This window comes from Ammospiza caudacuta, chromosome 1, assembly GCF_027887145.1.
Source record: "Ammospiza caudacuta isolate bAmmCau1 chromosome 1, bAmmCau1.pri, whole genome shotgun sequence".
Taxonomy (NCBI): Eukaryota; Metazoa; Chordata; class Aves; order Passeriformes; family Passerellidae; genus Ammospiza; species Ammospiza caudacuta.
Genome location: NC_080593.1, coordinates 73,508,835 through 73,522,392, shown reverse-complemented (window position 1 = coordinate 73,522,392; position 13,558 = coordinate 73,508,835). Strand labels below are relative to the sequence as shown.

General features: G+C 37.9%; 1 protein-coding gene across 1 annotated transcript in view; it reads right to left on the bottom strand.

Annotated features, from left to right (window-relative positions):
- The window catches only part of DROSHA (drosha ribonuclease III), a 67,542-nt gene that overhangs the window by 52,826 nt on the left and 1,158 nt on the right, over window positions 1-13,558 (bottom strand). Inside the window, exons 2-8 of the mRNA XM_058808369.1 lie at window positions 11,386-11,478; window positions 10,258-10,489; window positions 9,558-9,699; window positions 6,952-7,106; window positions 3,478-3,558; window positions 1,698-1,784; window positions 1,504-1,590 (exon numbers count right to left, since the gene is read on the bottom strand). Of these exons, the coding sequence (XP_058664352.1) occupies window positions 1,504-1,590; window positions 1,698-1,784; window positions 3,478-3,558; window positions 6,952-7,106; window positions 9,558-9,699; window positions 10,258-10,489; window positions 11,386-11,478 (877 nt within the window). The remainder of the gene's footprint in view (window positions 1-1,503; window positions 1,591-1,697; window positions 1,785-3,477; window positions 3,559-6,951; window positions 7,107-9,557; window positions 9,700-10,257; window positions 10,490-11,385; window positions 11,479-13,558) is intronic.

Here is a 13,558-nt window from a genome sequence, read left to right as displayed (position 1 = left end):
GTAACAACAGTAGAAATTCAGTAATAACCCTAATTATGCAAACTTAAGATTACATACTACAGATATTGATGTTGGTGTTCAGATCTCTATTTTTACTACCTTTTGCTCCATTTTACCAAATATGTTCTGAAGTGTCCCTCAAAGAGCAGGTTTTATGTTGTACGCCAAAATCATCTCATGACATCGAGGGATTCCTTCCAAAGGGCTTTATATCTGTTATTAACAGGAATTGGCACCACAGTGTGGCTTTGTATTCAACTCTGTCAAAAAGAATCATTTGTAGCTGATCACTTCCCCTATCTGAAAGTGCATGTAAACATGCATTTTACAGTAAGCTTAACAGCTTCACCAACTACTCATATCAAAGAAGAGTTTCCCTTGTTGCCTCTATATTGAAGATTTCCATAACTCTCTGCCTTCCTGTCACACAGTAGACACAAAAATTTTAAGATAAGGGGATCTCTTTATTATTTAATGTGAGTAAAACAAAACTGCTCCTTTTTGCTCATTTGCAAAGTGAAAACATAAAGCCTTGAGATAAATTTGCCCCGAGGCTGAGTTAATGCTACTGGGTAGCAGTGCTTCCCATTCCCATGCCAGAGGTTGAACTCCACTCTCTCATTGACTTCTCAACAAGACTCCCATCCCCTGACCACCAGAAGTGAAGAGTTATCATATCCATTAGGTAAGCAAACTGTTCCATCCTGTGTTCGTACCCATTCTTACACTGAGTTGTGGCACTGGTGAGGTAGCTAGTAATAGGTATAAAAACCATAGAAACTAACACATACTGAACTTTTTGAGAAAACCTTGAAATTACCAAGATAACAAAAAAATCTTCAAGTGTACTGAAATTAAGAATCTGCATATTTTCCATTCATGTTTGGCTAACTCAGCTTATAGTGAAAGCATGGCAGTTGGGTACCAATTTTCTTGTTACATGTGCTTTCAAAAGACAAAATTAAAAAACTGTACATATCTACAACTTTTACAAAAAATTGTAACTTGCTAGATCCCGAAGAAGCTGAACAGCTGTTACAAAGTATTGGATACATCTCAGTAAGTTTTGAGAAAACCCTTTAGAGTGGATGTCTGAAAAATTTCATTTGTCACTTAAAAGGAAAACCTTTTTTTGTTGCTATTGCTATTTTTTAAAACTTTGCCTACTTAATAAACCCACTCAGCCAATTTAAATCAAATTAGCAGTCTTGGAAAGTTCTTCCATGGTTTAGTTCACTTCCAAACTGTGAAACACAAAAAACATTTCTTCGATGCACATCACAGCTTCAGTCACAGTTCAAAGACGCTGCCTAACACAATCAGTCAAGAGAAAACCTGAGATTTATTAGCACAAATATCTTTCCCCTGTGCCCAGTGCTGGTAAGATGTTTGTAGCATGCATGTCTTGTTGTTAGAGAGATGTTTTGCTTCAGGAGAGAATGAGCACCTTCTAAAGAAATCCCCTGTATGAACCTTGAAGTATGTAGCAATGGCCATACTTACGTTTGTCAGGGGGGCATGTGCAAACATAGAGAACCCTTCAAAGATATATTCATGGTCATCATACTCAATAACAGTAGGTCTGTCTGTCTTAAAAAAGCAAACAAAACCACCAGGGAGTAAGCAAGAAGCAGTATGACTTTTGTCACAGAAAACAAAATCAAAGTCCTAGTTTGAATTATTTATAAAGTACTTACTAAGAAATTTGTGGGAGGTGACACAGTAATTCGGTAGTGGTACAGTCTTCCAGCATTGTTGGTCATGGGACGACATGGTTTAATGGGCTTAAAGAAAGAGATAAGTAGAATTATGTGTAGAGTCAAGGCAAATTTAGATTAAAAGGAGAATAAAGCATTTCTAATAACCATGAAATATGCATTAGGAAAAATTAAATAAAAGCAGGTAGTCATAATTAAGCATTCTGGGAAGGAGGAAAGTGTGGCCTTATCTCCATTTTCACATTAAGAAATATTTTTAAAGCTACTCAAAAGCAAAAAAGGGGCTTTTATTTTTTTCATTTAACTCTCCATCTCTCTTACACAGAACAGTTAGCTGTTCCAGACTGATTTCCCCTCCTATATAAATCTTTTTCAGGAAACACATTTTAAAAGTTCACAGAGAGGAGCCTGGACGTCACATGAGAAGATCTCAAAGTACATCATCAAGACAGACAGGTATCAGCTCATCTGCTTGGGGGAAATCTGACGCCTGAAGAGATGGGATTAGTCTACCATCACAGAGGTGGCTCTGGTAATGCCACTCTTATCTCCCAGGTTGTAATGCTTGACATTGAGATCCAAAGGCAGCCAGACACTTGTGATTTCCTGTTTCCTTCCAGCTTGTTCTGAAGCAGTCCTGTGTAAAGACCTAAACCCCTCAACCGTCAGAGAAAATCACTTTTTCATATGCCCTACATACAGCTTGCGGTTCAGAGGCTGCCACCAGCCTGTTTGGAATACACTGGGAAAAAGAATAAAACCACTGCAGTGAGCAGGGTACTCTTTTGAACTGCAAGACAAAAGCTGGCCTGTGGTGATGGCAAGACAGCTACACCACTACGCTGCTCTGGCAGTAAGGAAGGTGGTTCTTCAGCCCCAAAACAAGCTTCTCACAGCTTCAACAGGGCAGCTGCAAACAAGCTAGTTCAAAAGTAGGCAGTTTCACCGACTGGACACTGTGAAAAGCAGTATATCCAAGAAGATTTTGTAAAACCTGGGATTCTCAGATGGCATTGTTCCAGGGAGCAGCTGCCTTCATGCAGCAAGTTTTATATATAGTAGTTTTCGCCTGCTAAATTTTGTTCCTTTTCTGCAAGAATCCTAGATACAACATGTGGAGGAATAGATCATGAACTGGAGAAATTTATAGTAAGCTTCAGATCAAAGTGAATTTTCTGAATTCAAATAATTCACAGAAATGTTCATAACTCCTTAACTGCAGACAAATAAACAACTGTTTCAGTAAATATCAGTAAATATACCTAAGAAGGCCAACTGAAAAATAAAATTTTTCAAGAAAAACTACGAAGATAAGCAGTAAAGCCTACAAGCTAAGGCAAGAATGCCTCCTGACAAGCCTCCTGCTTCTTTCAGCAGCAGAATTACTATTTACTTTTCTTTTAAAGCAATCACTTCACAAAGTGGGCCCTTCACAACACATTCATCCATTTGAAGACAGCAGATCTTTGATCACAATTCTTTTCTATTAACACAATCATGTTTCAGAAACTTTAAAAAAAACCCAAACAATCCTAAAACTAAACAAACACAGGCAAAAGTTTTCTATATTTCCAGGTGGATTTCATTACCAGTATTATATTATAAATATGAGGTTATGCAACTAAGTGATTTGAAGCTGCATAAGAGGTTTTTTTCACTCAGCCCATAAATCATGGGAAAACCCCCTCAAATCAACCCAAGCAGGAGCATACAGCTGCAAGTTTGTATTCATAATTGCAATCCTTAGAATTACTAATACCTCTTCACCAGGATAAATGCCATGTCTTATTCCTGTTCGCCGGGCTTTAGCACTGCATTTGCACAAAGGTCCATCATTCATCTGTCAAAAACAAAATAGGATTCTGGTTTTATTGAAAAGTGGTTTTGGAAAAGTATGTTGGTTTTAATGCCCTGAGTGCTGATGCTTCTAAAAGCCTGTCATGCTTAGATTAAGTGGATGTTCTTAAGCCAATAAAACCAAAAACACTGAGGTATAATACACAGCAGCATCAGAACTCCATCACTGTTTCAGAAGCACAGGATGGAAAAACATTCTCAGCAGAATTCTACCACCCTGCTATAATATACCTCTTTTCCTTTGCTTATATACACAAACAGCATGCTGACTGCCTAAAACAAAATTCAGGTCCTAAACATGCATGTGTCAATATTTACATGCTGAATTCTCCCTATTCAAACAGTTCCACTGAGTTCTCTGATGGAAAAACCATCCTCGACACTGAGCCCTCTGCCATGGAACACAGCTATCCTCTAAAATGCAAGCCATTCAAATATTTTACTTGGTGCTTTAAAGAACTGATGGGAACACTTCAAATCCATCCTGTGAATAGATCAGTAAAAAAGATAAAAGAGGAAAAAAACCCACTTGAGTATTCTGTATGGGTGCATCAAGTGCCTATACCAAAAAGGGCCAATGCAATACATCATAAAGCTGTTGTCTTTCTTTTTACTTTTATGACAAAGATCAATGCAGACTATCAACTACTGCAACAGCCTTAAGCTTTCTGCTCTAACATTATGCCCATTGCAGAAATCCAACATAAGAAGCCCAGAAACAAACCAGAAAAGTAAATTAAGTTCCCAAACCCAGTTTTTAATCAAAGCCTGAATCCAAGAAGTTAAACTTTGTTAAACCTTCCTTAGGATTTTTTTCCTTCTGAGAAGCTGAGAGGCCTCAGAAACAAAATGTAAACAATGATTATCTGCTGCTGTGGAATGCAACAGGTGGATCTGTGATTGGCCTCATGTGGATGATTGGAATTAATGGCCAATCACGGCAGAGCTGGCTCTCTTTCTGTCCAAGCCACAGACCTTTGTTATTCATTCCTTTCTATTCTTAGCTTAGCTAGCCTTCTGAGACGAAACCTTTTCTTCTATTCTTTTAGTATAGTTTTAATGTAATATATATCATAAAATAATAAATCAAGCCTTCTGAAATCCGGAGTCAAATTCTCGTCTCTTCCCTCATCTCAAAAACCCTGTGAACACCGTCAAAAAAACTTTTAGCTTTAGAGAAAAAAAAAGAACCAAACAAACAATAAACCTGCAATGTAATAGAAAAACCAGCAGAACTTTCCATGCTATTAAAAGTAGTCTGAAAACATAAACATCCACATCTGAAAACATAAGCATCCACAGTGGGGCTAAATGGCATCATCACATGTCAGATATAACATGAAGATACCACAGGAAGGAAGAATCACAAAACCACTGTCATTGTCAGCTTTAGGCAGCTGGGATAGGGATACAACCTTTAAGTTTGATGTTAACCTCAGTTTCTTCAGACTGGCACAATGCATATGTTCAAAGGAGTATAAGAAGCAGGAGACTTCTCTACTCCTTTGGAAACTTAGTCACACAATCTTAACAATGGAGTGACATGACAAGTTGCTGTTCACATAGTTTTTCTCATACTCTGAGACCCTCGAGGAAGGAACAGGCTCAAAGAAATAGAGTCATGCTCATAGGCAGAGGCATACTTTCTCACTGGCTTGTACAGCAACACGACAGAAGAGAATTAAAAAAGCAGTCAACAGCAAATTGCTCATCAGTGCTCCAAAACTAAGCACCCACTGAGGCTATTTAAATAATCATCACGTATTTCTGAAAATCGTCATCCTTAATTCTTAGAACTGCTCCGCACGAATACGGCCTCTGTTATTTCAAATGCACAGGCCAAAACTGAGAGAGATGTGAAGCACCTGTAAAGCCTAAGACTTGAGAAGCAATCAGATACATATCTATCTTGTCCCCAACAACACTGCTCATAGAAAAAAAAATGCAGAGATTGCAGAGAGTCATCATGAATTGATGGTAAAATGATGGTGAGAGATCACAAATTCACATAGGCAATGCCTTCTCTGACCAACAGAGCAACACAAACAAGCAGATCACATTTGTAAGGCAAAAGCCACTATGGAGGCATTGAATGTAACAATTTATTTTCTGGAAACTCTCAGCACTGCTGGAGATTATCCAAGTTAACAAACAAGCTTCTCAGATTGAAGGGTTGGGAAGATCCATCCCAGAAATCTAGTTCCATGTCAGATGGGGTACCTGTACAGGTCAGAGTGCATGGCAATCATTCCTGTTTTATTTATTGACGGAAAGCAGACAAATACCTATGAAAACTTCATTAAATGTGTTCAAATAAAATCTACACACAAACAGTACAGCACTGACAGGCTCACCATGATTGATTTTAGCCTTTTCAAGAAAGATCAAGAGTCAGTCTCAAGAAAGCTTTTGGTAAAGTACGTTTTTCAGCAGGATATTCATATACCAAACATTCCTGGATCTATTCCTTCTACAGCCATTTCACTTTTTTTCTGTTAATATTCTTCACAGAATATTACTTTGAAGTGTGCCCAAGAGCTACGTAATTTTTTCTGTTAAATATCTGAACAGTTTGCTAATTTTGTTTTCCATACAAATAAAAACAGCTAGCTATGCTCAATCATTTTTTTAACTAGAAGCATAAATATGAATCTGTAATAGAATATTCAACAGACTTTTGAATTACCACAGTGGCAATATGCATTCCGGTATCTCTTCACATTATGATTTGTTGCATGCAAAATTCATACATCCCACAAAGTGACAGAAAAATAAATTTCCTGAGGTGCCACATGAAATGAGAGAATAGATTGTAAAATACTTAAGTAAGAAAGATGAAGATAGTGGATTTGCAAACAAAAACTAGTCTTCTATGCAATGTGTATATTCAAAACAGCACTTCATGAGCTCAGCAATTACATTTAATGAGAACTACAATCTCCATGCAATTACAAAAGAACCATTAGACAAGAAATTAGAAGCATTAACTGCTTATTTAAAACATTATTTATCATTATGAGCCAAGAGCTTAAGGTGAAAAATTTGTAAAGGATGTAAACACATTGCCTTTTCTCCGGTTGTGTACCTTTATCTCAAGGCTAAAAGGACAGCATTAGCACATTGTTAGCATTCAGCTTTTATTAACGCTGTCAGACATAATTCCAGCTGAATAATCCCCAGGATTAATTATCTGGAACCACACTGTTGAAATCAAACGTGAAGTGCTTTGAAGATGAGAGAGGAAAGGGAAAACAGGGGTAAAGAAAGCATTTTGAAATGCACTCGCATGTTTGTCAGTCTGCAAGTCAGTCTGCACACAACAAAATTTTCAATGTATTGGGAGAATGACACCCAGTACTTTTCCCTCACACCCTACCTGTCCTGGATCATTGTACCACAATTCCTCATGGAGACGATCAGGGTGTGCTTTTTTACGCTTAATTTCTGCAATGACGTCAATAACATCCGAATCTGAACTGCTGGAGCAGCTGCTGTCATCTTCGGAGTCACACTCTGACTCACTGGAGCTCTCTGATTCACACAGAAGAAAGAAAGATGGCTGAAAAACACTTCCACATGCCCTCTTCTCCATAGCAATGTATTCTCTATCATGAATTAAAGTCTGGAGTTAACATAAAAAAAAAAAAAAACAAAAAAAAAAACACCCACACAAAAACCTTGAACTCAATATCTCCAATCTCCTGTGGTACTGTGGAATGAATCTCTTTCTTATGGATGTAATTGTAGTCACTCATTTCCACAGATATCCTCAGCTACAATTTAAATAAATGCCTTCATAGCAAAGACTTTTACCAGTATGCAAGTAAAGCTTATTTTATTCTTGGAATAAAATGCAAAGTTTCTTCCATTTTTTAAGTTTTGACATAAGAGCAAATATATTACTATTCAAATACTGTGAAACTATGGTTTCAAAGTACACATTTTTACTGAACATTAGACTCTCCTTAGTTGAAAGAAAAAGGAGAGAGAGAAAATGAGAGAGCATCACTAGGAAAATGTGTCCCTTTTTTGTTTTCAAGATGTATTTTTACAGTTCATAATTTGGCATAAAATACATCCTTGGAACACATGGTCTACATAGGCCATCGATGCCCAGCTGAAACAGGTTCCTCATGAAGTGTGCACGCATATTCGTACAAATAACTTAAATTTCAAAAGTTTCTGATATACATCTGATTAATACTGATGTCCATTTTCAGGTGCAAAATATGCATGGAACCTGTGACAGTAAAGTGGAGTTTCAAAAGACTAACACAGAACTTTTCAATGTAATGTATGGAAATTATACAATCATAGTATGGTTTGGGTTGGGAGGAGCCTTAAAGATTGTTCAATTCCAATCCCTTTGCCATGGAGAGGGATACCTCCCACTAGACAAGGCTGCTCAGTGCCCCATCCAGCCTGGCTTTGAACATTGCTAGGGACAGGACACCCATAACTTCTCTGGGCAACCTGTTCCACTGCCTCACTGTCCTCATAGGAAAGAATTTGTCCCATCATCAGCCTTTCATGATCTAAAAGCGTTCTTGAAGGGCACTGCAATCCCACTGCAACACATGATTGCTGCTAACACAAGCCAGAACAGAGACAGCCTTTACTGAAATAGAAAATTAGACAAACTACTAGACACGACATGGCTGTAGGAGAAGCTGGCATCGACACCAACTCAGCCCAGGGGAACAGCAAAGACATAGAGCCTTAGGGTTCTCCAGAAAGAGAGGAAAAAGAAAATGCAGAAGTTGCCCTTGGCGCTATCACATATTAGCCTGGAGCAGCAGGCTTTCTTCCTCAGAGATCTAAGGAATAAGGGATTTACACAGGTATGTTGAGTGTAGCAGCCATATCCTTGATTCATCCACACATAAAAAAGCACCTCCTAAAAAACCCTACAGCTAACTTTGCTAGAGATTCTTGAAGGAGTTTAAATATATGCAAATTCACTCTTCAAAAAAATGTGAAGAACTCCTTTACAAAAGTAAGTCCACATTTTATTTCATCTGTATTTAGTTTTTTTCTGTCCTCTTCACTGCATCTTTTTATACCATCAGCATGTAACCATGTAATTATGCCTGTATTTCAGCTTTGGAATTTTTGTTATGCAACTTTTTAATGAGTTACTAAGATGAGACCTGAGAGTTTGAAGCAGCTCACCTGGCCAACATGAAGCGATATCTAAAAAACAAACCCAACAGAGTATCTAAATTATCATGATATGCCTACAAATTTCTTGAACTAAAGCAACTAACTAAAAAACACACTATGAAACACTGAAATGCTGGAAGTATGAAAAGATCAACAATTTTCACAAAACAAACCAAGAAAAAAAAGCTTTCGCTGATTTCTGAGGAGACAAATTGCTATAAAAACCTCTGCCCTGCTAATTCAACCAGTACTTCCCCAGTACTTGATGCTGCTGGATTTTCACTGTCAGAAGATCCATACAGGATCTTCACTGTATTTCACTGTCAGAAGATCCATATAGGTGGAACAAGATAATGCAGATAAAGTATGTTATGAAAAGTGATACTTCTGCAGATGTCTGACCACACTAAGCAGAGTTGCACAACAAAAGTACAATACTGAAGAAAAACTCAGATTTTTGCTTTTACAGCACAGAGTCTATCACCACTACTCTTGCTCGCTCTTTAGAAATATAAAACCAGGAGCTCCTTAAAGCCTCTCATGTGCCATTCTCTGGACTATCTGATCATGCTCAGGGTGTTTCATGCCATGGAAGAAACTAGCATTTGGTAGTGCTCAGTACTCCTTATTTCCCCCTAGGCTTTCTGGGTAAAGAATCTAGCCCTACTTCCATCAAAAGCTACAGTAAAACTCCCATGGACATGAAATACAAAGGAGAGATTTAAAATTACTTACCAACGTTATTAAATACACACAGCTGCCAAAACAGGTTAACTACAGATTAGTCAATTTCAGAGCTTTGTCATCATTTCAGCCTACCTAAATCTTCATCCAGCTTGGTTTTTGGTGGCTCCCATGGTGGCCTGGCTGCTTTGGCCTTTGCCTGTCGCTTTCCTAACTCCTCGTCAAACTTTTCATACAGATCCCGGAGCTTGCTTGTTCCTACCACAGTAGAGTCCCCCTGTAAATGAAAAAAATTAGAACAACAACAGAACAAAAAAAGGACAGTATTAAAATAGCACAAGAAGTCAACATTTATCAGCATTTCAGGAAAAAAAACAAAAAGGTGGGAAAGACAGATCTTTCAGTGAAACATGGGAATACCTAATAAAGCTTTATCATATTATTACATTTCTTCACCAGGTGAACTAGCAGAGAAATTATTTAGTTTGCTGGTATAGCACTTCTAGCACTTTTCCAAATTTGCAGGAATATATGGTGCTTGAGGCATTTTTGCTTACAGGTTAAACACAGCGTATAACAGGGAAAAAATAGATCTCTCCCTCCTGAAGGCAAGAAAAAAGGTATGCCTCTTCCATGTACCACTTATCTGAATGCTAACAGACAGAAGGAACTGATAAAAAACAGAGAACAGCAACATATGAAGCCCTAACAGGACTAAAAGACTGAGATGATTGGGAAGAGAGAAGAATTAAATGACACAAAATTATGATCCTGCTGAGGGGGTTCATATTATAAAGGACTGTCTGCAGTCATTTTAGAGTTCCTGCTGACATACCACTTGATCCATAGGGTCATTGGAATAATAACTTTCAGAATGGGTACAGCGAACCCAGACTGGCTTGAGCAATTCCTCATCTTCCTCTTCATTTTTTTCAGATGCATTCTCTTCTGATTCTTTGTCTTTGACAGCAGTGTAATTTTTCTCTTTACTGGAGCTCTGGTTCTCAGACCACCTTTCTCTGTCCTCCTCCCACCGGGTTCTCTTTCTCTCTCTGCTTGGTGACCGGCTTAGTGGGAGAAAGCAAACAAAAGCAATTCTCTTTATTATTTTAAGATGAAAAACAGTTTGCTTCAGATCAGTAAGTCATTCTATCATATAAACTACAGCAAAATCCAGCTGCCGTTCCAGTTTTTAAAGTTTTTTACTTTTGCACCACAAAGAGTACAAGAGTAATTTGTAGTTTTCAACTACTATAAAAATGACTTAAAATTTGATGTGCTTTTTATTTTAAGTCATGTTCAATAAATAAAATAAAAAATACATGTCATTTTAAATTAAAATTCCTACTTGCATACTAGGTGAATTGCTTTTAAGTTAGGAACTCATTGGTAAAAACTAAGTCACATCAGTCATAACTGGAAGTTACAGTAAGAAGTTTCAAAGCACAGCCCCAAACTATTGGCATGACAAAAGAACTTGGGTTTTATTAAAAGGATTCTACAGAATCAACACTTTTGTTACTCTAACACACCTTAGAACAACACAAGGTGCATCACAAGAGTAATGCTTTTGAAAGAGGAGTAATGAAACTACCTACTTCTTTTTTCATCTCCCCTGCCTACAAAACCTACAATGTTGCAATATTTTCAACTTTCAGAAAGGAACAGCAATATAAGAAAAGCCTCTAAAAGATAATCAAGAGTGACTCTAAATAATTTTGGTACTTTACAGACTAAAAGGCTTAAGAGAAAGTCTTTAGGACACAGCAATGAAACTCCCTGTCTCTAGAGATTAATCCTGTTTCTAACTCTACAAGGTCTTGAGATAACTGGCATGTATCAGTAGATGATTATGAATTTAAGACACTCATCTTTTCTGGTTTTCACATGCATACACAAAACCTCACGTGAGTGGATGCACAGAGCCTCAAACGCTCATGAGACCACATGCAGCCTTCCTTACCTTCCTGCTCTCTTGTAATCCTTTTTGTAGGATCTGTCTGGTGATGGTGATCTTCTGCTGTCACGGTGACGATGCCTCTCCCTCTCCCGCTCCCTTGAAAAGTTCAAAAAATGAGTTAAATGAGAAATCTGGCATTTCATACATTCTACACCTGAAAGGAACACAACAGCAGCCTAAGATCATGTTATACAAAATGACATCCACATGCTGACTGCTAAAAACTCAGATGTTCTTAACACTAACCTTCAAGAAACTTGTAAAAGACAGCCAAGCGTCCATGTCCTCCACCTTTGTCACAAAGCCATCTCTCTCAATACTAGAGTTAATTCACACCATGCAGAGGTGACATCTATAAAGTCCCCACAGGACTTATTACCATTTTTCCTCTTCCCCTGTTATGAATGGCAAAGCAGCTGAGGGAGCTGGGGTTGTATTCCCTGGAGAAAAGGAGGCTCAGGGAAGACCTTGTTGCTCTCTACAGCTGCCTGAAAGGGGCGTGTAGCCAGGTGAGGGTCAGCCTCTTCTGCCAGGTAACACAGAATGAGACAGCCTCAAGCTGCACTAGGGGAGATTTTATGTGGATAGCAGGAAAAATCTCTTCACCTAAAGGGTTATCAAGCAATGGAACAGCTGCCCAGGAAAGTGGTGGTATCATCATGCTTTGAAGGCACTTTAAAGAAATGTAGGTGTGGCACTTAGGGACACAATTAAGTGGAGGAGTTGGCAGCATTAGGTTACAGGTTGGACTTGATGATCTTAAAGTTTCCAACCTAAATGATTCTATGAAATTACTGTATTTATTAGGCAGGAAAGATCACACAGGCAGATTTTATACTCTGCTAACAGCTGGTAAGTCATTGTGCATCTGTTAAAACTTCTAGTCTGCTGGTACACTAAGAATTATAAACAGGTGCCTCAAGTGGCTTGGTAGGTTAACAGAATGAGTCAAAATTATTTATGAACATGTATATATGTATATGTCCACACTCACAATAGGAAACAATGCAAATTTACATAGCAAAAAGTTCAGATAAATCATCTATCCTTTTTCCCCAGCCCCATTTATCCTTTTTTGTTGGTGCCTTGTTCAGGCATGGATTTCCATCTTCAGAGAGAGCGTACTCTATGCCATCTGATTTGTTTGAGAGACAGATGCTGCACAAAAAAATCAACACCAAGTCTGGCAAACAGTTCTGAATCAAAATAAGTAGATACATTATCAAGTAGATCTGGAAGCTGTTGGCCTAAAGTAGCAATCCAAAAGTGTTTGAGAAAGAAGCTACTGAAAACATGCATATTTAAAACTTAAAACTGAAGTTTGAAATTATGCAGAAAAAAGGAGAAAACTCCACAAGCACGTCATACAGAAAAGGACAGTGTCTTAATGCCAGTTGCATTCAGTTCTACAAAAATCCTTTTTCAAAAATCAAAGTAAACTTACTGAGTGTGAGGCTTGTGTGTTTTTTTTTTGAATGCAGGCGTCTTAAGGTTCTGTAATTAAGTCTCTGCATATCTAAATCAAAGGGGCTTCATTTACTCAGGCTTTATGTCTAAATTCATGTTTTACATGCGGTATAAAAAAATTCTGAGCTTTTAAATTAAGAGCATGTGATCCAGGAATCCTGATAAATACTTTACTTTCCAATAGCTCTTTGAATATTTTGGCAAAGCTCATTAAACACATAAAGGGCTACAAACACAACAAATCTAAGACATGAGAAAGATTTAACTGATGATGGCTCTAAAACACACCACAGCAGATTATATCAGGTCAGCCCATAATTTCCAAGCTATTTGTGTCCATGAAGAAGAGGGACAGACATTTCATGATAAATCCCAAAATAAGTAGTGCACACTGAATGACATCAGTGAAGTCTACAACTCACCCATACTAATTTTCACCTCAGTCCTCTTGAGATCATGGGTTGGCTTGCTGAGGTCTTTACTCTGAACACAGCATGCTCTTCATTAAAAAACCTTACTGCAAGTATTAGCTATGGGCCCCTATCAGACTATAAACCTCACCAAGTCAGTATTCTCTGCAAATAGAAGGCTTACTGAAAGAAAGTAACACCTGGCACCCTAACTCTGGTTTCTAAATCTTGAAATCTGAAGTGCTGGGGGTTAATTGTTTGGAAGACTCAACCTTCCATTGTTTTAGAGTGCCAACTCT